Below are 27083 nucleotides of genomic sequence, written 5' to 3'. Positions count from 1 at the left end.
TTTTGAGGATTGTTTCCCCCCATTTCTTAGTCCAGATTTATTATCTTCATCTTCATCATTTGTATGTCAAACTGTGATTTCTCTTCTGATTGCCAGAACCACATATAGAACTATCTACTCTTTACCTCCACTTGAAATTTCTTATAAACATTCCCATTTTTCTTGGAGAATTTCCAAAACTGAAATTCTTCCCAGGCATCTGCTCCTCCTTTTTTACCCATCTGAGTAAATATCAGCTCCATGTGCTTACTTTGTCACATGAGTCAACCATCACTCATTTTTTTCTTACCCCAACATTTCATATCTATCATCAAGTTCTGTTTATTTTACCTCTAAGTATATGTTATCAGTACTTTTATTTCTGAAGTATCACATCTGTAGTCCAAAACACCTGAAGTAGTAATCTCTTATCAGGTCTTTTTTATGCCACCAATGTTTCCTTCATTTTCTACAGAATCGCCAGAATGGTCATTCTGAAACATTAGAATGTTTGCCCTGATCATGCATAAAACCATCCAGTGCCTTCCCGTTGCACTTATGAGTAAACTTACTCTCCTTCATCTGATCCACAAAACTGTATAATCTGTCCCTTACCTATCATTCCCACATCATATCAGTACTGTACTGTTTTTACCTTCTTCTGTGTCACAAAACCTTTTCTTTAATCCTCACTTCTTTTTTTTTTCTTTTTAAAGATTTTGTTTATTTAGAAAGAGAGAGCGTGCAAGTGGGGAAAGGGGCAGAGGGAGAGGGAGAGAGAGAATCGCAAAGCAGATTCTGCATTGAGCACAGAGCCTGGCGCGGGGCTCAGTCTCACAGCCCTGAGATCGTGACCTGAGCTGAAACCAAGAGTCAGATGCTTAAACAACTGAGCCACCCAGGTGCCCTTATTCATCCTGACTTCTACTCATCTTTCAGATTTACCTTTAAATGTCACTTTTACACAAAAGCCTTCTTTGCTGTCAGCCTCTACCCACACCAACCATCTAATGTGAGTCTAAATTATGTTTTTGTTATAATTTCTCACAGTATATACTAATTGTTTGCAATTATATATTTACTTGTGTGATTATTTGTTTCTTACTCTTGTGTGCTTCCTGAAGGTACATATCTATCTATCTATCTATCTATCTATCTATCTATCTATCTATCTATCTAGTACCTGGCACATTGCCTTATACATAGTAGGTGCTTAGTAAATAGTTACTCAATAAATGAATGCTCATTATAACCTACACATTTGGTTTCTTTTTCTTTTTCTTTTTTCTGGTTAAAAGTGGGAAATCTGGTTTCTGTGGAAACAAAGTAGATTAAATTCAGTGAGAAAGGCCAGTGCAGGAATATGTTCTACCTATTACCAGCAAAAGTGATAGGTTATAATATCTCAAATTACTATGATTGGTGGCATTTAAATTACAGTTTTGAGTTCCTCAGTCCAAAAAGTGCTTATGGTGCTTGAAATGAAGTAATAGGCAATTTGAACTATAAAATACAGGTCAGCATACTTCATATTTAAAAATTGCAAGGAACGTTGTTGGCTGTATTCTTTGAATTTCTCTTTGGGGTTTAAGGGTAACCTAAGTTTGACACTATGTTGACAGTCTTATAGCAGGAACATGGCCTTAGAAAACAGGTTCAGATTCTAGGCTCCCCAATCTATTAATTGGAAAGTCTTGGGAAAAATTCAGTGAATCTCTCTGAGTCTTCTTTTCTTTCTATAAAATGGATATAATGAAACCTTAATAAAAAGTGTATTGTGGAGATTAAGATTTTATATTTTGGGTTTTTAATGTAATTTTATAATATAAATATTATTTTACATATAAATGTACTTATATATTTATACAAACATAAAAACTTAATACATATTATATACATAAATATATATTATTTAAATAAGATATTATATATAAATATAAATTTATATATAATGTATACAAATATAAACTTAAATATATTTAATATATTCAGATATTTATATACATTTTAAATTTTATTATGTTTTTATATTTATATATTATATATAAATTTATTGAAAATCTATTATTTACACAAAACATAAACTTTTTTTCTATTTTTTTTCAAGTTTTATTTACTTGAGAGAGAGAGAGAGAGAGAGCATGAGGGGGGCGGTCAGAGGGAGAAGCAGACTCCCCACTGAGCAGGGAGCCTGATGTGGGACTCCAACCCGGGACTCCAGGATCATGACCTGAGCCGAAGGCAGTTGCCCAACCAACTGAGCCACCCAGGTGCCCCAAAACATAAAATATTTTTATATAAGGATAATTTTATATAATTTTATAATGTGGTTAAAATAGTTATATTCATCAGCTATTTGAATTTGGATTAGTTTGTGTTTCAAATGATCTTTGTGTTGTGTAGATTTTAATTTAAATTAAGAAACTCAAACTTACAGAATTTCTGATACTAATTTCTGATACTGTACCTTTTTGTGTGTGTGTGTTTTTCCTTTCTGTTATGAAATGCTGGTTTAGAATACAGATAGGAAATACATTTCCTTGCAAGAACTATTATTCAAGTGATATTGTTGATACTCTTTCTGAAAATGAGTTTCCTAGTATTATATTTTCTAAAATATGTTTTACTAAAAGCTATTAAAGGATGAAAGAGTTGAAATAGTATATGTGATATCATAGTTAATAGCATCTGATAAATAGTATTCTTTTACTTGAATTCAAACTGTTAGAGATAACTATATAAACAAATTGAAACTTCAGGTAATTTACCAGTTCTGTATGTTGATACTATTTTCTTTGTATTTAGAATGATTAATTAAGTCTTTTTGTTTAAGTCATGGAAACCATTTCAGCTGACTGTATACCATAACTGCAGACCATATATTTGTCTCGTGATTTCTTCCATCAAAGCATGAAGGAGTGAATTATTGAAAAGATAAAAATAAATTTGTTTGCTTTCTGTCAGAGTTCATATCCACAGCCAACCTTGATAGAAGACCAGAATGATTTAGACAAGTTTGCTTTGGAGATTCATAACATATGCTTGCTGGACAGAATTGAGTTATCTTTGCTCTGGAGAGTAAGTTATTGTAGCAGGAGCTGACAGAGATGAAGATAACTGAGGGAAATTCAATTACCTTTTAGTGTTTTCTTTCTAATAGGATTCTTAATGTGAAAAAGATCCTTAGATGATGCTCCTCTGTTACTTGGGAGATCTGCCTTGATACCTGTTTCCAGAATACCATGAACTTTTCAGTTCCAGGCCTTCAATAAGTATGAAATAGGCAGCTCACTGTTAAGGAGTAGTTTTGATTGGAACATTTTATTTTTACTTAATGTCATTGGTGATCTTTATAATCATTGACTACTCTCTGTGGTTTTCTTTAACAAAGTGTATAATATTTTGTATGAGATTATTATTTAATATGTTGGGAGCTTTTTCCCCCCCTCCCTCTCAATTGACCTTTTTGGGAGTATGTTGTAGCTTCTCAGTGGTGATGTATTGATATTTTTCTGTCTTGATTATCATAGACTGAGTCTTGGCAACCTTGTTTAAGTGCTGTTAGAATTCTCAAGCTTCTATTTTCACTCTGCTCTGTCATTCTGCCAACCTTTTTGCTTGAATGGTGTCTTTACTTTCTCACCCTCTGACACTTTCAGTGTCTTGCAGCATGGCTTCTCTCCTTTTCATCTCCAATCCTAGAACAAATAAATTAAAAATGTTCTCTTGCATATCATTAATGATCTAGTTATGCTGCCTAGCGGCTGTTTTTCAGTTTTCATCCTTCTTGATCTCTGTATCATTTGACATTGATGACCAACCCTTACATTTTGAAATTCTTTTTTTGTTTGACTTTCTTACCTCATGTTTGTCTGATCAGCTTTTTACTTCCATGGTTGTTCTAGTTTCATTTTTTTCTCCATTTCTTATTCCTATTCCAAAAGTATAGGTCTTTTACAAGAATACCTCTTGGTACTTTTAACTTTGTGCTCTTTTAGCAATCTCATATAATATTAGTATTATCTAAAACCTCTATAGAAAAGACATTAAATATTTTTAAAAATTTTATGTTTAATATTTTTTGTAGGTAATATAAAATGAAAAAATGATGAGAAGGAGCACAGTGAAAAGTCCTTCTCTAATCATCTCCTCATCCTTCTAGGAAACCATTGCTAGTTTCTTGTGAATCCTCTGAATTTCTTCATGCACATATATATAAATAGGAATGTATGTTCTTATCCCCTTTCCTTATACAAATGCTAACATATCTGTAATGTTCTATATTTTGGTTTTTAAACTTAATATTATTTTGGGGAATTTTTTTCACTCTTATTAGCAACATATGTCTGTTTTCTAACAGTGTGTTACCAAACATTTAGACTTCTGTCATTTTCATAGATTGTCCATAGTGGTTGATAGTTTTAATTTTTATTTCTTCCTGATGTTTTAACTTACATTTCTGCTTTTTATGAATGAGGTTGATTATTTTATAGCCGTGTGTCTTTCTGAGAACATATCCTTCACCTGTTCTGTTGGATTGTTTTTCTTTTCTTACTAATTTGTAGAAGTTCTACAAGTATTAAGGTATCAACTGTTTTGCAGGTATTTTTACCAATTTGTTGACTTATGAATGATGGATTTTTTTGTTGTTGTTGTCCTGTAGAAGTTATTAAAACAATGTTTCTGTTGTTGGATTTGTGAATATTTTCTTTTATGACTTCTGAATTTTTTGATTGGTAGTTGAAAAGGTCTACCATGCATAGATTAAAAAGGAATTTCTTTATGTTTCTGTTAGTATTTCTACAGTTTTATTGTTTTACATTTATATATTTTATTTATTTGTAATTTATCTTAGGATAAACCATGATATGAATGTAACTTAATTTATTTAATGTGACAACATAGTTTTCCCTATGTCATCTACTACATAGTCGAAATTTTCTTCTCTTGTTTGAGATGCCACTGTTACCATATATTAAATGCCTGTATATTTTTAGGCATTTTAGGCATCTTGATGTTTTATTTTTTCCCTCTTGTTACGTCTGTGATTTCGTGTATTGGTGTCAAACTTATTAAATTGTTGAGGCTTTATAGTGTGTTTTAATACTTGTAGGGCCATGCTCCTTCTTGCTGTCATTGACTTCAAAATTTTTTTTAGAATTGCTATGACTAGTCTTGTTCATCTGACATTAGATTCAAAAAATTATTTTCATTTAATTCTCTTGGGCATTTCAGGTATGCAGTGATGTCTTTTGCAGATATTGACAGTTTTTCTTATTTCCAACTTTTATTCTTCTAATTGCTTTTTCTTACATAATTGAATTGGCTTATTCAATTATTATTGATTAACAGTAATTATTATTGCTAGTTTCTGTTTGCTGATATTTTATTTTGTGTTTAAGCATTCTACTCTCTGTTACTATGAGTTAAGCTTTTTTTGTTTTTATATTCTACATATAAGTGAGATCAACAGTGTAATGTTAAAAAAATAATAGTGGACATCTTTTTCTAGTTCCTGATTTTAGTAGAGATGTTTCAGTGTTTTCCCAGTAATTATGATACAGTCTGAGCTAAAGTAGATATAGTATATCATCTTAATGAATTACTAATTTTGTTCTGTTTTGTTGATTTTTTTTCCTTTTTAATAAGGAATTTTATTCAGTTTTATCAAGTGGAGCAGTAGAGTTGATAGTATGCTTTAAAATATATTAGGTATGTCAATATTATGCCAGTACGGTGTGCTCATAAGTTTTTTTCCTTTAATGTGCTGCCAGATTGTGTTTGCTAATGTTTTATTTGTGATTTTTGCATTCTGTTCATAAGGTAAATTGGGTTGTGTTTGTTTTTAACTTTCCAGTCAGTCTCAGATATTTGGCAGCTTTTGATATCAGTATTATACCTGCCTCATAGAAAGAATTAGAAATTTTATGTGTTTTTGTATGCTCAACTTCAGGGCTAGTAGAAGTGGAATTGTCTGCTTTTTAAACATTTGGTAGAATTTTGGTATAATGACTATACTGTAGACCTCAACTGCCATTTTACATTTCCAAAAATTTGCTATATTTCTCTACCTAGGTGTCTTCCTAATATTCATTGTGTCTAAAACATACATATATAACTTTGTCTTCTAATCCCTTTATTAGTTTTAAACAGTGGTAAAATAGTACAGAAGTTGTAAATGTACTCTTAATTCTAGATGGTTAAAGACCTTGGTAAAAATCATGAGGTTCTGGTACTGTTGAAGAAGGGACATTGGAGAGGGTATGTGCTATGGTGAGCGCTGTGAATTATTTAAGACTGTTGAATCACAGACCTGTACCTCTGAAATAAATAATACATTATATGTTAAAAAAAAAAAGAAGAAGATAGTAGGAAGGGAAAAATGAAGGGGGGAAATCGGACGGGGAGATGAACCATGAGAGACTATGGACTCTGAGAAATAAACTGAGGGTTCTAGAGGGGAGGGGGTTGGGTGATGGGGTAGCCTGGTGATGGGTATTAAAGAGGCCACGTACTGCATGGAGCACTGGGTGTTATACGCAAACAATGAATCATGGAACACTACATCAAAAACTAATGATGTAATGTATGGTGATTAACATAACATAATAAAATAAAATAAAAAATAAATAGCATGGATCCAGGAAAAAAAAAAGAAGGGACATTTGGGGGAATAAAAAGTTGATGTCATACTCTCCTTTCATTTTTTGGTTTTTAAACTTATGTCAAATTTTCATTAAATACAGTACATAATGTATCACTACATGTGAATTCATCTTTTTTTTCGTGTAACTAATAGTATTTCAATTATTGTGTTAGTGTTCTGCAGCAAGCCATTTTCACAATATAGAATTAGTTCTATATATTAAGTCAATATTGAAATACTAAGATGCCTTTCAGTAAATATTATCATTATGAAAGAAGTTTGCCATTATAATTGGTAAAATAAATCAGCTGCATATAATAATTTTCATGGATTGATGCTATTTTAACATTATGGTAGTCTAAGACCTATCAGTTTATTGGAGGTTATACTCTCACTTTAAGCAATCATAAATAATATAAATTCATTGATTTTTTTGTGGTGCTGCTTTAATTTTTGATTAATTGGGTTGTAGTTGTGTAAAAGCTATAAGCACTTCTACATATCTATAATCCAGACAACCCCAAATCTATTTTTGTTTGCTTAGATTATTATGAAAATAAAAAAATAAAAAAGTGTCTTTTAAAAGTAGAATTCAAGTACATCCCAGAAAGTTAAATGGAGAAACCCTGATTTACAAAAAAATTTCATTTAGATCAATGGCTCTATTTTTTTAAACTCAAAAAAATTACCCTGGAAAATGTGTGTGTCAATAAAAGGTGGGGGGCAAAGAACAGAAGAGACAATGTAATGAAAACAGTAATGTAAATAAAAAAAAACATTCTTCAGTATCTTTCCCCTTACCATGCCTGCCAAGATAATGGTTTGGCACATAACTTTTTAGCCTTTCTATTGTTAATGTATACTTTATATTTATTTTTTTGTATATATATTTCACCTATCAGATAAAATTAACCAAAAATGGGATTATAATATGCAAGGTGTTATTTTGAGTCAGTACTTCTTACATTTTTATTTGGTTATGGACTTTTTTGAGAATCTGACCTTGAGAAATTCAAACAAATATAACCATAAAATTTTATATGTAATTTGGGGGGGTTTACAGATTCTGGCTTGAGAATGTCTGTGTGGTTTGGGGTAAGGATCTGTGTCGTTTGCATGCATCACTTCTCTTATAGCAGTCATGAATGGGGAATAGAGGCTACCCTCTCACTGCTATTTCTCTTTGATATAGATATCACATTTTAAAATTCTGGATTATGTTATCTTCTCAGATACCTTGTGAAAGTTACTTATATCCATTAAAAATGTTTTGAAAAAAAAAGTTTTGAAATTGTGTCTACTGAAGGAAACAAACATTAGGTATTGACCCCTTTATAATAGGCTCTGTTTCTTATTTTATTTTCAATACCTGGTATAGGCTTGGAACATGGGAAGCGTTCAATAAAGAATTGCTAAATGAATGAAAGTATCAACTGCTATATGATAGAATATAAGATTCGTGAAAATTTTCATATTCAGCTAGCAAAATCTGAGGATTCACTCTTTTCGTGTGAGATCCTAGATTATTTTAGATTAATAAAATGGTCTGTTCCTATTTTAGTAGAAGCATAACAAAAAGTAGTAATTATGTTCTTTTGTATTGCTTATTAGATTTCCAGGTTTTTTTTCTCCAGTTTTATTGAGATATGGTTGTCAAATAAATATTGTATATATTTAAGGTGCATAACAGTGATGTTTTGATATATGTATACATTATGAGATGATTACCACAGTCAAGTAAATTAACATATACATCACCTCACGTAGTTACCATTTTGTGTGTGTGTGGTGAGAAAACTTAAGATTTCAAGTTTTCAAAATACATTCTTTTTAATTATAGTCACCATGCTCTACGTTGGATATCAAGAACTTATTTCATAACTTAAACTTTATACTCTTTCATTAATATCTTTCCTTTTCCCCCACCCCCAAGCCTTTGGTTACCACCATTCTGCTCCATTATTGTGAGCTCTACTTTTGTTTTTAGATACCACATATAAATGAAATCATGCAGTATTTATCATTGTGTGTCTGGTTTATTTCAGTTAGGATAATGTCCTTCAGGTTCATCCATGTTGTCGTGAATGACAGGATTTATTTTTTTTAAGGCTGAATAATATTCCATTGTATATGTGTGTATGTTTATATATGTGTATATATATGTGTGTACATGTATGTGTGTGTGTGTATAATTTTGTTCATCTGCCAATTGATACTTAGAATGTTTCTAGTATCTTGGCTATTTTAAATAATGCTGCAATGAAATGAGAGTACAGATATATTTTAGAGATAGTAATTTATTTCTTTTGGATATAAAGAAGTGGGATCACTGGATCATAAGGTAGTTCCATTTTTAATTTTTTGAGGAACTTCCATAATGTTTTCCATAATGGTGAATCAGTTTACATTTCACCAGCAGTGCACAAGGGTTCCCTTTTCCTTACATCCTCCCCAACACTTGATATCTCTTGTCTTCTTGCTGGTAGCCATTCTAACAGGTATAAAGTGAAATCTCATGGTTTCGATTTGCATTTTCCTGTTGATTAGTGATGGTGAGCGAGTGTCTTATAATGCACATGTTGGCCACTTATATATTTTCTTTGGAAGATTGATTACATATTTAGATCCTTTGCCCATTTATAAAAATCAGGTTATTATTTTGCTATTGAGTTATATGAGTTCCCTATATAGTTTGGATATCAACCCCTTATTGGGTATTTGGTTTGCAAATATTTTCTCCCATTCTGTAGATTGCCTTTTCATTTTGTTTATTGTTTACTTTGTAGAAAGTTTTTAGTTTCATGTGGTCCCACTTGTTTGTTTTTGCTTTTGTTGCCTGTGCTTTTGGTGTTAAATGTGAAAAACCATTGCCAAGATCAGTGTCAAAGAGTTTCTCCCCTGTTTTCTTCAGGTTTTATGCTTTCAGGTCTCATGTTTAAATAATTCATTTTGAGTGTTTGTTTTTGTTGTTGTTGTTTTTTTTTAAAGATTTTTATTTTTATTTTTATTTATTCATTTGAGAGAGAATGAGATAGAGAGAGCATGAGAGGGGGGAGGGTCAGAGGGAGAAGCAGACTCCCTGACGAGCAGGGAGCCCGATGCAGGACTCGATCCTGGGACTCCAGGATCATGACCTGAGCTGAAGGCAGTCGCTTAACCAACTGAGCCACCCAGGCGCCTGAGTGTTTTTATGTATGGTGTAAGATAAGGGTACAGTTTCATTCTTTTGCATGTGGATATTCAGTTTACCAGTGTTTTTGTTACTAGCATTTAATGATGTATAAAGTCAGAGAATTTAAATCTCTGGTAATTATTTGCTGAACTTAGAGTATGGTGGTGGTTATATATGTACTACAGTAAAGTTTTCCAAGGGTTAAGACTTGCTTTTTGATTTGATAAGTAAAAACCCCTCTAAATATCCTACGATCAACTTTTTCTTTTGCTGAAGAGGTCTTTAGTTTTTAGCTTTTATTTTATGAGACTTAGGGTATTAATTTAAAATATTTAATTACATGTGAACTATAAAGCTATTACTATAATCTGCAGTGTATGATAGAAAACACAGATTTGGGATTTGTCAGCACTAGGATTCAGTTCTGGTTCAGCCACTAATTAACTATGTAGTATATTGGACCAGATATTTAAATTCTTTATAATATGGGATTCCTTAAAGGTCATTAAGTATAACCCCAAATCTGGGGCTTATAATTTGTTTGGTCCAGCCCCAAAGATGGGTACTAAATAGCAGTATTATTTATTGGAGTTTCACCTATGTAATCTTGAAATTTTCCTTCATTCACTTAATTAAAAATAAATTTACAGTTGATCCTTGAACAACATGGGTTTGAACTTTGTGGGTCCACTTAAACCCACCTTTGGTTTTTAGGGGTTGAGTTGTTTGAGTTCTTTATGTTTTAGATATTAACCCCTTATTGGACATCATTTGCAAATATATTCTCCCATTGAATAGGTTGCCTTTTTGTTTTATTGGTGGTTTTCTTCTCAGTGCAGAAGCTTCTTATTTTGATATAATTCCAATTATTTATTTTTGCTTTTGTTGACCTTGCCCGAGGAGACAGATCCAAAAAGTACTAAGACTCATGTCCAAGGGTTTACTGCGTATGTTTTATTTTAGGAGTGTTAATGGTTTCAAGTCTCATGTGTAAGTCTTTAATGTGTCTTGAGTTTTTCTTTATGGTGTAAGAAAATGTTGCAGTTTCATTCTTTTGCATGTAGTTGTGGTTTTCCCAAAACCAACTATTGAAGAGACTGTTTTCCATTGTATATTCTTGGCTCCATCATAGATGAACTGGTGATATAAACGTGGGTTCATTTCTGGTCTCTCTGTTTTATTTCATTGATTTGTGTTTCTGCATTTGTGTCATTGCCATAGTATGTTGATTGGCATACCTTTGCAGAATAGTTTGAAATCTGGAATTGTGATATCTCCAGCTGTGTTCCTTTTTTTCTCAACATTTCTCTGGCTATTCAGGGTCTTTTTTTAGTTGTATACAAATCTAAGTGTTTTTGTTCTAGTTCTGTGAAAAATACTATTAGTATTTTGATAAGGATGCATTGAATCTGTAAATTGCTTTGAGTAGTATGCACATTTTAACAATATTAATACTTCGAATCCATGAGCATGGTATATCTTTCCATTTACTTGTATCATTTTTCATTCACTTTTGTAGAAGATTTTTGAAACTAAACCTTAAATTTATGTTCTTTCTGTTTATTTTGCTCTTTTATACTGACTTGCTATATTTGTTGTCATGTGCATGTAAAATTGGTAGAGTACAAAATAAGTCTGAGCTGTTTAATAATTGGTTGAATTACAACTTTTTTTTACACATTTGTCTAGTTTATCTTGTATTCCCATTGCTTAATTGAATTCCCCATTTGTCTTTCATTTAGTGGTTGAAATTCAGTACAAATGAAATACTATGATACTGTTTTTTCTATTTATTTATTTATTTATGAATGAATGAGAGAGAGAGAACACAAGCAGAGGTGGAGGGGCATAGGGAGAGGGAGAGAGAGAATCTTAAGCAGGCTCCATGCTCAGTGCAGAACTCGACATGGGGCTCGATCTCACAACCCTGAGATCATGACCTCCGCTGAAATCAAGAGTCGGACACTTGGGGTGCCTGGGTGGCTCAGTTGTTAAGCGTCTGGCTTTGACTCAGGTCATGTTCCCAGGGTCCTGGGATCTAGCCCCGCATCAGGCTCCCTGCTCCGCGGACAGCCTGCTTCTCCCTCTCCAACTCCCCCTGTTTGTGTTCCCTCTCTTGCTATGTCTTTCTCTGTCAAATAAATAAATAATAAATAAATAAAATCTTAAAAAAAATAAAAAAGAGTTGGACACTTAACCAACTGTGCCACCCAGGCACCCCCTTTTTTTTTCTAACTTTTAAAGTAAACCTGTAATTATGAGGCAATGCAAAGTATTTTTTAGTTCAAACTCCTATTTATGCTTTCCTGTTTGTCATCTTTCTTCTTTTAACTTTATCCTTTTTTTTGCTTTTATTTGGCCCTCTCATCTTAAAAAGTGTGAGACTCATGGTCTAAGTTAAAGATAACTTTTTTGAATCTAAAAATGATTTTTTAAATTTTTTATTGTTATGTTAATCACCATACATTACATCATTAGCTTTTGATGTAGTGTTCCATGATTCATTGTTTGTGTATAACACCCAGTGCTCCATGAAGAATGTGCCCTCTTTAATACTGATCACCAGGCTAACCCATCCTCCCACTTCCCTCCCCTCTAGAACCCTCAGTTTGTTTCTCAGAGTCCATAGTCTCTCATGGTTCGTCTCCCCCTCTAATTTCCCCCCCTTCATTCTTCCCCTCCTGCTATCTTCTCCTTTTTTTTTTTTTTTTTTTAACATATATTGTATTATTTGTTTCAGAGGTACGGACCTGTGATTCAACAGTCTTGAATCTAAGAATGATATCATTCTGTTTTCTGTGATGATTTTATGTTAGTAGTGATTAATGCACCACATTGTCTTGCCACATTTCTTTCTTGAAGTATCTTTTGCATGATTAGTTTTGTCATTTTGTGAAGAGATGGCTAATTAATGTATCTTGAGCCATCATAGCTTAATAGCAAAGCATTAGAATGATATTTCTCACCTCAGATATGGTCTTTATATGCATTATGGTTTTGGACATCTTTCTAAAGCTCTTTATTTCTTCAGTAAGACAGGAACAGGGAAGTGGTAATCTTGACAATACATATTTTTTAATTGTAGCTTTTGTATTATTTTCTTTGCCTGAGATAAAAATTTTGATAAATAATCATGAAAGTGATAAAATACTAGCATAATTAACTAAGGAGAATTATAGTCCTTGTAAATGTCCAAATCACTATATTGTAGCAACTGGCCGATGAGACCATTTGATTATGATGCAGTTAAGATAGCTCTCACTTTCCAATAAGATAACCTAGTGCCTTAACCTTGGCTCTGTCATTTACTTGCTGTGTGAACTAAGGCACCATTGCTTCATCTTAAAATCAGGGTAGTAATGGTGCCTACCTATAGTAATTTTGTGATGAGTAGATGGGATTTGATAAATGTAAAGTGCCTATTACTATAACTTCGTATTAAGTGTTCAACAACGTAGCTAGTGTTGTCAGTATCAAAGGCAGAGCATTTTTCTATTCTAAGTAATCTCTGGGAATATCCAAGGAATGCTTACATGTCCCACAGTTCATCTGGAACTGTCATCTCTGCCATAAGGCCTTGATCCAGGCTACTGCTCTGTTAGAGTCCTGAAGGTTACCTCTTATTATCATACAAGTGGCTATTCTAGGAATTAGCTGCTGTTTTCTTATCCTTTGCTCAATATATGGACATAGACTTTTCCTTTCTCATTTATAAGCTTAGCAGTGACAGGAGGATACCACAGTGCAGAAAAGGAAAATAAAACTCAGTAATAGATACTGTATCTCCTAGAATTCACAGGCCATGCTCCTGCCTAGGATGTTTTCTCTTGACCCTTTCTTGATTTGTTTCTCTAGCCTTGTCCCTTCGCCATCTTGCAAGGCGCTGATTCAACTCTTCCTCCTTTGACCGTATTCCTTCTTCTTAAGATACAGGCCCACTTGCCTCCAGTCTTGGAGAGACTAGAATATTGGTTGTTCTTCATTCTATGGTTCTCCTTTTTTCTTGCCCCAGGTTAATTGATCATGTGACCATCACATTCCTTAAGGGAGAAGCCCAACCCAGTTTATCATATATGTTCTGGCATATTTTCTATACCTGAACTATGCAATCACATTTCTCAGTATATTTCCAAAGTCTGGTGTCGATTCAGTCTGAAATGCACTACTTTTAGAGATTTTTTTCAAGATGTGTTTTAGCTTGTCTCATTTTCTATTTCAGTTTCTTGATAACAGCCAGATTAAATAGCTAGGGTCACAACGTTTTCTGTGGGAAAGTTTTGTACAGACCATATGCATACCTATAGAGGGTGTAAGTATACACACATACATATTTTTAAAAATCTTATATTTCAGAGTAATTTGTGAAACTAAAGGAGTTGTCATTTTTGGGGCAGAGGAAGGCTACTTTAAGGCAATGTTTCTGCTGTGGGTTGAAAATCTTAAATAATGCTTCTCTAACTTTTGAAAAACAGAGCCATATTGCTGGGCAGTCCATTAAAGGTGGGAAGCTAGAAAAAAGCAAAGGAACTGTAACATAGGTAAAATTGAACTCATAACTGTGACCAGCACTGATCAGTTTAAATCCAAAATGAAAAATATTTTTCTTCGTAACTTCCAATATATTCTAATAATGTAAAATATATTCTAGATAGAAGACTAGACCTCTTAATGCTATTGAAAAATCTCTTATAAGAAAAGATCTGAATATATTTTTATGAATACATCAAGTCTCTGTTTAAGCTTTCAATTTATAATATGTCCTGCTGGTCTTAACCGTTGACCAAATCATGTGTTAGTGTAAAAATTGCCTTTTCTTAGTAAATTTTAAAGATAGAGAAGAAAGTAGCTAACTTAAAAGTCTTCATTGTGTATTTTATACACTTATCACTTAAAAGTTGCTCACATGAAATTAGAATTTTGGCTTTTGTTATTTCTGGGTTATTAGTGTGCAAAGTAAAGCTCTGATCAGTTATTTTATCATGGAAAGGAAGATGGCGGTACTTGAGTTGATGAAAATAGTTTCCTTCTATTCATCTATTATAACAGTGCTACTTAGATGTCGTGTGCTGAGCAAACTTTATATAACTAGTCCACAAAGAGGTAAGTATAGAAATTGAATAAGTATTAAGGAACTTTTATAGCTTGAATGTCTGGCTTTGTCAGAATATTTTTTAAAGTGTCATTTTTTTAAATAAAAGTAAAAATAAAAACTGGTTTTCTACTATAGATAGGTTGAGAACAGTACCTAAAAGCCAGTTCTTACTCAGTTGTGTCATTTTGAATTAGTCTGTGTTAGCAATACATTTGAATAAAAGCTTATAGCAGTCTAACAGTATTCAACTAAGTGATATAGTTAACTATGTGTTAAATGATTTATATAAACCTTTGGGGAAAATTTTCTTTTGAAGGAAATAGGAAAAATATATAGGCACCCAAGCTCTTTTAGGGTTCCTAAACCCAATTCTAAAGTGGAAGTGGGGGGTCCACCCCCCAGCACCAAGCAATTATCAGATATGAGGGTGTCCAAGAACTCAACTCAGATCTGACATGACACTGAGTACCCAGAAATAACATCAGATTCCACAGGTTAAGGGTTCAGTTATATAAGACTGCTTCCCACTCTCTACTTCAGATCCAAACCCCAGGCTGTTACCTGTGCTTCTGACTGACTACATATTGGAGGTTCCAAATGGCCCCTTTTTAGGTTTGATTACTTTGCTAGAGTGGCTCACAGAACGTAGGGAAACACATATGTTTACCAGTTTATTAAAGGATATGATAAAGGATATGAATCAACAGCCAGACGAAGAGATACATAGGGTGAGTTCCTGAACAGAGCAGCTTCAGTGCTTGTGAAGGTTGGGGCTTGGCGTGGTGACATGTGGAAGCCATCTGGCTCCTCAAGCCTAGAAGCTCTCCAAAAGAGACCAAAAAGCTGTACTTTTGGGTTTGTATGGAGGCCTCATTTTATAATCATGTTTGACTAAGTTATTGGCCATTGGCTGATTCAATCTTCATCCCCTTTCCACTTCCAAGAAGTCACGGTAGGGGTGGGAACTGAAAATTGCCAACCCTTTAATCACGTGGTTGGTCTTCCTGGCAGTCAGTCCCCACCCTTCGGTGGGGGTCCAGAAGTCACCTCATTAACGTAACAAAAAACACCTTTATAACTCTCAACACTTAAGAAATTCCAGGGATTTTGGGAGCTGTAAGCCAGGAGATATGGATGAAGACCAAATATGTATTGTGGTCATCTGAATGACCAGATATACATGTCTTACGAATTACAATATTGCACAAGGAAAATTAAAGCAAGTGTATATTAGGAGATTTAAAAAGAGAGGGCTGTGTTAATTACGTGTCTTATTCTTTTATTCTTTTTAAAAAGTTATTTATTGGGGTGCCCAGGTGGCTCAGTTGAGCATCAGACTCTTGGTTTTGGCTCAGGTCATGATCTCTCGTGGTCATAAGATTGAGCTCATATTGGGTTCCACACTAGGTGGGGAGTCTGCTTGAGATTCTCTCTCCTCCCTCTGCCCCTCCCCCTGTCCCCGCTTGCCCACTTTCTCTCTCTCAAATAAATAAATCTTTAAAAAAATAAAAAGGTATTTATTTGAGCTTGTTCTCTTATTTTCATTGCCTCTTTATTTTGCTGTGTTTTATATTTTCTATCTTAAGCCCTGTTACTTAGGCTTTCATTTCTCTGTAAAACTCTCTCAGATTCTAAATAGTTCTTTCTTGCTCCTCCCAAATATACTATATATACTTCTCTTAGCAGTTTTCTCATATTGTAATTATTTTTAATCCCTTGTTTCTCAGCTACAATGAGCTACTGGAAGAAGGGGGCTGTTTGCTGTGTAATTTGTTCACTTCATGACTAAGCCTATAATAAATGTTAGGTGTTACTTACTATATGCCTGGCAAGTTCTGATTGTTTCATGTCTATTCTTATTTGATCATTCCCCAAAACATATCAGTTATATCCTTTTTTTATATGAGGAGACTGAGGTACTAGGGTTTAAATAACTTGACTAAGCATGAATATATCAGAGCCAGGACTTAAATTCAAGTTGTCTGACTCTAGAATCTGTGTTCTAAACCACAGTGTTAATTATGTAATTTACCAGAATGAATCATTTTTGTCTTTTTGTCTTTTTGTCATTTGTCTTTTTGGTTTTTTCATGTTTGTTCTTAAAATACTTTAACTTGAAATTTAAGTGTAAGTCTTACCTATTTGTAGTAGTGTATTTAATCATATTAGTGTAATTATAAGCAAGAGACCCTAGTTTTGTATGCTTAAAAAAATTTGATTAGGTAATTATGTTGAGTTAAAAGGTGATAGAACTTGCTTAACATCATCTAGCTCTTGTGCAGATTAGCAAAAAGACATTGAAACTCTTAATTTTTCTCCATGTGTGTATGTATTTATAATTATATAATTTTTTGTGATGATATATTTCTCATGATTTTCAAAAACATAATTACTTGGGTTTAATCCTGTTTAAATTCCATGTTAATTTTATTGATCACAGATAATAACCACATTTTACTTTATTTACTTACTGGTATATGATATATGCAGGCATTATATGAAATTAGTTTGTCTATTTGGAAGGTGTTTTGTTATTTACCTAAAAATTTTGTGATTTTTTTATTATGAATAACTCTAATGAAGTAATGAAATAAAATAATTGAATAAAAACAATACTGTGTGGATTTGAAACATAAGTGGAAACTGTAGCCCTCTTAGTGTTGACTTGCTTTTACAAATGTGTTGTAAAAGCATTTTAAAACAAGTTTTTATTATCAGAAGTCTAAAATAAAAAATTCAAACCTATATTAATCTCCAAATTATTTTAAAATATTGTTTGAAGACTGCAGTTTGTGGAGATAAGAATCCAACACATTTTATCCAGTCCACTAAAACAATAAGAAATCGTAGAGATACTTTGATAAGTGTTCTGCCTGTTTTAACCTTGAATGCTATTATCGGGGGGGATGATGCTGTATCTGTTTCATTGGCTTAGGCTTTTTCATGCTGAGAGAAATCAATACTTTGAGGCGTTGGATGACAGAGGAATCACTTCAGAATTAAAGGTGGCTGTCACACATTGTCATTGGTTGACTTTCGTTTGCTGTTGAGGTTTTTAAGCATTCATTTTTCTAAGTCTTTTTCAGGAGTCTTTGTAAGATTCCTGTGGATAACTTTTTTTTTTTTTTTTAAACCATTAGACTTTAAATCTGAGTTAAGGGATTAAGTACAAAGACCTCCAAAAGTCAAATATTGAAAAGCTTCTTTACTTATCCCTTACGTGATTTCCCTTTTACCTGGTTTCCAATGAGATAAGTAATTGGTAGTGTAAGAGATTTTGAGGCAAATTGGGAATTAAGGTAGTACACTTAAAGGTGTTTACCAGAAGGTATGTTTAATTAAATAAAAATATAATACCCTATGTGTAGCCATGAGAACGAAAGAAGGTAGAACTGGATCTCCTGACATGGAATGATTTATAGTTTGAGTCCATTTATATGGGAACTATATCTTATTAATAGTGATTACCAGGGCGCCTGGGTGGCTCAGTCATTAAGCGTCTGCCTTTGGCTCAGGTTATGATCCCAGGGTCCTGGGATCGAGCCCCACATCGGGCTCCCTGCTTCACAGGAAGCCTGCTTCTCCCTACCCCACTCCCTCTGCTTGTGTTCCCTCTCTCACTGTGTCTCTCTCTGTCGAATAAATAAAATCTTAAAAAAAAAAATAGTGATTACCCCTGTAGAAAACAACTAGCCAGGCAGGGAGGAGGTAGAAGGGAGAACTTTCTTTTTATTTCATATGTTATTACTTTTTTATTTTTAGAAACAAGTACATGTTTCTTTAAAAAAAAGTTTAAAATACAAACCAGTACACTTCAATTGTTTAATTAATATTAAAGGCTTATATAATATTTTTAAGAGTTTAGCCTTGGAACTTTTTAACTGGCATTTTTTTAATTTCACAATAATATGCAGACTTAATGAAAATTTGCTTTATAATGTTTCCCATAAAGCATACTGAAACTTAACTCTAGAAACAGTGTGCATTTAACATTATTAATTTACTTCCTTTTCTTGATACTGAAAGTGGTTCTGAGAAGCCCTTTATGTGTGTCTATCCATTCATAACCCCTTTTTGCCTATAAGCTAAATATTGTTCTGATTTTTATGGAATGACTTATTTGCTTTTGTTTTTCCATTCAATACTTAAATGTGTTTCTTTTATTATTATAATTTCTTTAGCAGTTTTTGAGCTTTATATAAATGGAATCATAAAGTATGTGTTTTGATCTGGCATTATTAGTTCAACATTATTTTTGTGAAATTTGTTCAATTTTTTATATTTTCCTCTTTCATTTTCAGTGCTGTATGCCATACTATTACATGAATAGATGATAGTTTTTCATAATCTTTCTACTGCTGATAGGTAATTAGGTTGTTTCCAGTTTTTAACTATTATGAATAGTGTGGTTTTGGCAAGTTACAAGTCTTTTGGTGTACATGCTTATGCATTTCTGTAGAGTAGGCTTACTTGACTCTAAAGCATTTATCTTTTCAATTTTAATAGATATTGCCATAGTGTCTTGCAAAGGTGTGTATCATTCCCAGTATCCGAGCATAGCTGTTCCCATACTCCATGTTGTAATAAAAAATTGATCAATGCTTTTTATTAATTAATAATCTAGTAGTTGTGTAGTGGTAACCTCATTGTGTTTTTATTTGAATTTTATTTACAAATGAAGCTGTATATCTTTTCTCCTGCTTGTTATATATATATATTTTTTAAGTTTTTTTTTGCAGTACTTGTTTGTCTCTTATCCAGTTTCTTACTGGTTATCTGTTTTTTCTTTATTGATTTGTGGAGGATATTTACCTATTTGGTATATGAGTAGATTTTTTTGATATGAATATTTTAATTACTTTCTTCCCTGTCAGTACCTTGCCTATTCATTTTTTAAAAACTTCTTAAATAAACTTTATTAAAATATAGTATGTGTATAATAAAACACATCCCTTTTAGACATATAGTTTAATGATATTTGACAGGTGTATACACTTATGTAACTGTCATAGTCAAATTACAGAAAATTTTGGTCATCTCAGAGAATTCCCTTGTGATTCATTGTGGTCAGTTCCTCTTCACATATATACACCCAACCCCTGACAACTGCTCATCTGGTTTTATTGTAGATGGTTTTGCATACTATACAACTTCATATAAGTGGAGTTATATAGTAGGTACTCTGATGTCTGGATTCTTTTGGTCACCGTACAGTTTTTGATATTCATCCACATTGTGTATATCACTCATTTGTTTCTTTTTATTACTGAGTAGTATTAATACTTTATCCATTCATGTATAGGTGGATATTGGGTCATTTCCAGTGTTTGGCTCTTAAAGCACTATGGGAATTTTCATGCAATATAGTTTTGTGAAAATATGTTCTTCATTTTGAGGAAATACATAGGAGTGGAATTGCTAGGTGCTGTTGTAAGTATATTTTTAAACTTAAAAGAAACTGCCAAACTATTTTCTAAAGTAGTTGTAGATTTTACACTCTATAATCAGCTGGGTAGTAATGAGAATTCCATTTGCTCCACATTATTGCCAATATTTGATATTGTCTATCTTTTAAAGTTTAGCCCTTCTACTGGGTATATAGTGATAGTTTATTGTGGTCTTTATTTGAATTTCCTGTTAACTAAGTATCTTCTCATGTACTTATTAGTCATTTGTATATCTTTTGTGAAGTGTCTGTTCAAATCCTTTGCCCATTTTTTTATGAGACTGACGCACTGCCCACTGCACTAGGAAGGTGGTATTTGCCCATTATTTTAAATTGGTTTGTTTGCCTTATTAATTCATGAGAGTTCTGTATCTTATAGGAAAATTGTTAGATGTATGGTGAATATTTTGTCCCAATTTGTGGCTTATCTTTTCATTTTCTAAATGGTACCTTTTAAAGAAGATTTTATAAACTTTGGTATAGTTTAATATATCAGTTTCTTTATGGTTATGAATTTCTTTTATGGTTCCTTTTATGTCTAAGAATTTTAATGTAAGAATTTTCTGCCTACCCCACGGTCATAAGATTTTCTGCTATGTTTTCTTCTAGAAGTATTACAGTTTTTATATCTAGATCTTTGGTTCATTTTGAATCAAACATTTTGTTTATGGTATGAAGGGAAGACAAGTTTCTTTCTTTTTTTCCCCCGTGAGTGGCCAGATGTTTTAGTACCAGTTGTCGAAAAGATATTCTTTCTTCATTTAACAACTCAAACTCTTCTAATTTTCAGATTTTATAACATTATTCAAACAATTAAATTCTGCAATTTTCTTTTTCTTATGTAAAACTGTTTTGTCATTGTTTTGTTATATACATACATACATATATATATATATATATGCTTGAGAATCAGCTTGTCAATATCCATAAGAAAGGCTGCTAATTTTTTATTTTTACTTTTTATTTATTTTTTTTAAGGGGGCTCCACGTGTGGAGCCCAGCACAGGGCTTGAACTCACAACCCTGAGATCAAGACCTGAGCTGAGATCAAGAGTCAGATTCTTAACTAACTGAGCCATGCAGGCACCCCAAGGCTGCTAACTTTTTAATTAAGATTGTGTTGAATATGAAAATAATACTATTTACAATAGCATTAAAATATAAAATAAATTAAAAAATATACAAAGCTATACAATGAAACTTTTATAAAACACTGCTAACAGAAATTAAAACTAAGTAAGTGGAGAAATAGACAATGTTTACAGATTTTATTTTATTTTATTTTTTATTTTTTTTTCAAGATTTTATTTATTCATTCAAGACACAGAGGGAGAGAGAGAGAGAGAGCACGAGCAGGGGGAGAGGCAGAGGGAGAAGCAGGCTCCCCACTGAGCCAGGAGCTGGACATGGGGCTCAATCCCAGGACCCTGGGATCATGACCCAAGCCGAAGGCAGAGGCTTAACCATCTGAGCCACCCAGGCGCCCCTGTTTACAGATTTTAAAACTCCATATTATCAGAATACCTACTCTCTTCAAATTGATTTTATAGATCTATAAAATCTATTTTGTCTATTTCTCCACTTAGTTTTCTTTAATTTCTGTTAGCAGTGTTTTATAAAAGTTTCATTGTATAGCTTTGTATATTTTTAAATTTATTTTATATTTTAATGCTATTGTAAAGAGTATTATTTTCATTTTCCAGTTGGTTATTGTCAGTATATAGACATACAATTAATTTTTAATATATTGACCTTGTAGCCAAGAAACTTGTCAACTTACAAGTTTTGGTAGTTTTTCCAGAACCTTTAGGAGTATTACATACATGAACATATCTACAAATAAATACTGTGTTATTTCTTCTTTTCTAAACTGTCTTTTTATTTCTTCTTTTTATCTCTTTTTTGAACTGTTTAGGACCCTGTTACAATATTGAATGGAAGTCATGAGAGAGAGGACATACTTGTTTTATCCCCAATTTTAATTAAATGATTTTCATAGATATGCTTCCCTTAAAAAGTCTCTTTCTGTTACTAGTTTGTGGAGTGTCTTTTTGTCTTTTTTAAATCACGAAATGCTTCTGAGTGTTGTAAAATGCTTTAAAAAAAAACCAACTATTGAGGTTATATGTTTTTATCCTTTTTTTGTTATATGATGACTTAGAGTGATTGATATTCAAATATTAAATCAACCTTGCATTCCATGGATAAACTCTTCATCATGATGTATACTTTATTTTGGGTATAGCTGAATGCTAATGTTTTGTTACGGATTTTGTGTTTATTTACCCAAATTATATTAGTTTCTAGTTTTCTATTCCTGTAATGTAAATTGCATTGTATTCCTTAGCTTCTATCACGTGAAAAGAGTTTAAGGTTTGTATCATTTCTTCCTTAAATATTTAATATTTTATAATATAACATGTGAAGATACACATTTTTGTTTAAATTTGTCTCATCCAGTTGGCACAAATTTTTCTGATTTTCCTTGTGCTTTCATCTTTGATCCATAAGTTATTTGGAGTTGAACTGCTTAATTTTCAATTATTTTAGAACTTTTCAGACTTTTTTTTCAGTCTATATATTCTGCTAAAGAATCAAGAGGACTTCTGTATTTCTAACTTTCTCAATAACTCTCTTCTCTCGTAGTTTGTCCTTCAAATTTCTATCTTACCTTCACAATAGACATCTTTAAATTTGTTTCACATACAAAGGCTATAGGAGAGATGTATTTCCTAAGTCTTGAAAATGTCTCAAGGATAGATATTTGGGGAATAGCATAAAATCTGAGTGTGTCTGGCATGTAGGATTCATAGGCAGACATATTGAAAGATAATATACCACATTGCTGAATTATAGAGGGACACAAAGTCTTAGCTAGTAAAATTTCATCCTAATTGTTCATTATTTTAGATAATCACGTACTTTTTAAAGTGTAGGCTATATAAATGTATCTGTGCAATGCCAAAAGAAATTCTTCTTGAAGTAATTCTGGGACTGTTTGTAAGAGGGCAGTTATAAGATTATTTCAAGAACTGAATTGTATGGGGCGCCTGGGTGGCTCAGTTGGTTAAGCGACTGCCTTCGGCTCAGGTCATGATCCTGGAGTCCAGGGATCGAGTCCCACATCAGGCTCCCTGCTCGGCAGGGAGTCTGCTTCTCCCTCTGACCCTCCTCCCTCTCATGCTCTCTGTCTCTCATTCTCTCTCTCTCAAATAAATAAATAAATAAATAATCTTAAAAAAAAAGATGTAGGTTTGTCTTATATTTATTAATTCTATGGTAATAAGTCTTAAATTTCTTTAGCAATAATCAAATGTATTTGAGTTGTTAGTTCCCAAGCTGTCTACTTCTTTTCTTTTAGATTTAGGTATTTTTGTTAAGATTCAAATATTTTTGTGGTCATTGTTGTGATGTCACCTAGTTTATGTGTTGCTTAAAATAGGAAAACAGAAAAGTTGATGTAAAGCAAAGCTGAGTGAAAATATTAGACCTGGCCCTTGATTTTATTGATTAGGTGAGTAGGGTTTCTTGGGGTACCTCCACTCAACCTTCAACCACAAGCACATACACATATTGCAAATATATACTCCACCAATAAGTAACATGCATTTGATCTTGAAGCAAATAATCTTCATCTCTTGTTCACTTGAATGATATGTCATACATAGAATATATTATTGGTTTTTAATAAGAACGTGTTCAAATTACATTTTAAAGATATTTTAAAAAATAGATACAGGTTTATTATATCTTTACAAAACATTCTTGTTTGGTTTCCTTTTATCATGTTTTAAGGTCAGAATGTGACTCTAATGTTCCACAATGAGACAGAGATTGATAATCGGGAAAGAATAGCCCTTTAATGTGATTTATATCTATAGATTTTATGTCAGATATGAAAAGTTGCTGTTTAAATTGTAAAGGAGGATCCATTAAAGAACACTTTAAGCCATTTTACTATTTAGCTTACTTTGGACTCATCTGTTTAGAATTATGCCTTTTCAAGCAAAGTTTAATGACTTACCAAATGTTTACAAAGTAAATTTGATAGTTAAATTTGTGTAATATTAATAAAAGAAAAAATGGGCTATTCAATGATTTTTTTTGCTATTTTTAATACTGTTTAATATGAATGTATATGGTGTTGGGGCAGTATAGAAGCCAGTAATTATCTAATTTTCATCAATAATTTTCATTTCCTCTTATCAGGTGAGGTTAGACAAAGCAGATTATGGATATAGTAGGTAATGTTGAAGGTATAAACATTCTTCCTGAGTGCCTTTCCCTGAGCCAGTTTGTCAATGTGGGTATGATTATAATCCTTCTTGTTTTAGGACATTCTTACTCTAAGTCACTTTGCCTGGACTGCTTTGTAGTCCGCTTCTTGCTACTTGTCATGTGGACCTCTGCATCTTCACATGATTGGCTTCTTCCAGTTATTTAGGTCTGCTTAAAAACTACTTCTGAGTGTGGGTCTTATGAATGAATTCAGAGAAATAAATTCTTGCAGGATTGTTAAACTGAGGTAGTAGATCACTAAATCTCAGTTCAGTTAATGAGGGATATAAAAATAATTTTAAAGTTTTGGTTAGTTCAATTCCTGTTAGAGATTATTTCATGGTGTGTTGTAGTTTTTTTCTCATATTTTTATAGTATTAACAGATGTTTCTTTTTTCCTATCCAAGTCACTGTGTGCCCAATATTCAGCAGACAAACGAGAAGATGAGAAGATGTGTGATCATTTGATAAGAGCAGCTAAATATCGAGACCATGTGACAGCAACTCAACTAATCCAGAAAATTATCAACATTCTCACAGACAAGCATGGAGCCTGGGGAAATTCTGCAGTGAGGTAAAGGGAAACCTTTAGGATTTGGCCACTGATTTTCTACAGAAGGCTTAGGTTTAGATAAATAGCTCTGGATATGATCAAGGCCAGATGAAGAATGGAGTAATTTAATTTTGTATTTTATCATCTACTATGAATGAGGGGTAGAAGAAAGGTGTAGGAGAAAATCAGTATGGGTACAGTTAGGGATCTTTATAGGTATTTTAGTTCCCTCAACTACTTCTAAAGGAATATTCATATACTTATTCTTTTTGAAGTTAACTTTTAAAGGAAATAGTTAATGTAAACTTTTTATTAACTCCACTTACATCTAAATTTGCACAAATACAATATTTTGAGAAACCATTCCCTATTTTACACTTTTGAGTTTTCAACACATGAATTTGAAAACATTACTATGTGTTCTTTTGAACTTCTTTGCAAATTGTAAGACTATGATTATAAAAGTGGTTAAATGCCTTCTTTAAAATTTTATTCACTGTATCTTCCTCCTTTTTAGATTCTCAAAGTGAATTTTTTTTTATTTTAATTTCTAGAAATAAATTACCTTCTAAAGGAACTTAGACAAATTACAAAATTTAGTTTTCTTGGAATATTTTATGCTACAAATCTTCAAAACATGTTTGGGGTCACCTGGCTGGCTCAGTCGGTTGAGCACCCCACTCTTGATTTCAGCTCAGGTCACAGTCTCAGGGTCATGAGCTGCTCCCTGCTCAGTGGGGTATCTGCTTGGGATTCTCTCTCTCTCTCCCCCTCTCCACCTGGCTTTCTCTCTGTCTCTCTCAAATAAATCTTAAAAAAAATGTTTGACTCGTTTAAGTAATGTTAATGAAGATGTTCTATATTTTCCCATTAGAAGATATATTTTTAATTCCTCATTTCTATATAACGTTTTCTAGAAGACAACAAAAAACGAAAATAGTAAATTGTATATTATATATGGGTGTAACTGGTTTCCACTTGTGTTTTATGTAGCTTATGTATCTGACACACATCTAAGTCTAGTTTGAGATATTTTCCAGTAAATAGAAAATATTTTTAATTTTTTAAAGTCGAATTTTCAACTGAGTAGAAATCTGCTTGTTCTGGGAGTGCAACTATTCACTAAGATAAAGTAGATATATCTCATGCTTATTATGAAGAATACTTAAAATGAATTACATTTCTGGATATGGCATTTTTGGTGTTTAGAAGAAGGAATGCAGGCCAGGACTTGAGGGCAAAAGGACTGAATAAAGACAGGAATAGCATTTGTTTAATTCTATTCCAGTTGATCTTAGCTGCAAGAGTGTCGTGGAAATGACATGAATTACTGGCTCAGAGCTTTGGGTGCCTTATCTTACATGTAAAAGCCTATGGGTGTGTGTTTGGGGCAGGACGCAGAGGTTGTGGTGGGGGGGTGCTATTGAGGGTTTTACAGTTTCAAGATACCTTAATTACAGATTTGATGTAGTCATTTTATAATCAGGCACTGAATAAATTAAGATATGATTTTGACATACAGTGCTTGTCACATATTGGGAAATCTAATATGTGTTGAATTTTTTAAAAGTATTTTTTCTTCTTAAACGGAGTTTTATGATTTTAAAATTGAAAACCCTTAGGTAACTTATGCAAAATGTTGTAATTATGCCAAGTCTGTCATTTTATGGGATCAAAATTTTTTCTAATGATATCTTTACTCTTGTAGAGCATAGTATACCTGTGCTATCAACATGAAAGCATTGTTTTTCTGCAGTGATTTTGGTGTAATAAAGTATCTTGGGGAACTAAATGGACTGTGAAATGTATTTATGTAAAAATAATTAGTGTTTCTGTAATAGAGTTGTTCAAAGGCATTAACTCTATTATTTTATATAGCAAAAAAAATTGAAGTAAATTCTGAAATTTTAATATTTC

At 32.6% G+C, this 27083-nt stretch overlaps 1 protein-coding gene across 6 annotated transcripts in view; it reads left to right on the top strand.

The window, feature by feature from the left end:
* The window catches only part of LRBA (LPS responsive beige-like anchor protein), an 841444-nt gene that overhangs the window by 428046 nt on the left and 386315 nt on the right, over positions 1–27083 (top strand). For all 6 annotated transcript variants that reach the window (XM_064585149.1, XM_064585150.1, XM_064585152.1 and 3 more), the window contains one exon: positions 25021–25187. In XM_064585149.1, coding sequence (XP_064441219.1) covers positions 25021–25187 — 167 coding nt within the window. The remainder of the gene's footprint in view (positions 1–25020; positions 25188–27083) is intronic.

This window comes from Mirounga angustirostris, unplaced genomic scaffold (assembly GCF_029215605.1).
Source record: "Mirounga angustirostris isolate CCGP_5_RB_7025 unplaced genomic scaffold, mMirAng1.0.hap1 SCAF_2, whole genome shotgun sequence".
Taxonomy (NCBI): domain Eukaryota; kingdom Metazoa; phylum Chordata; class Mammalia; order Carnivora; family Phocidae; genus Mirounga; species Mirounga angustirostris.
Note: the sequence above shows the minus strand (reverse complement) of the source record. Positions and strands in the feature narration are given on the sequence as shown.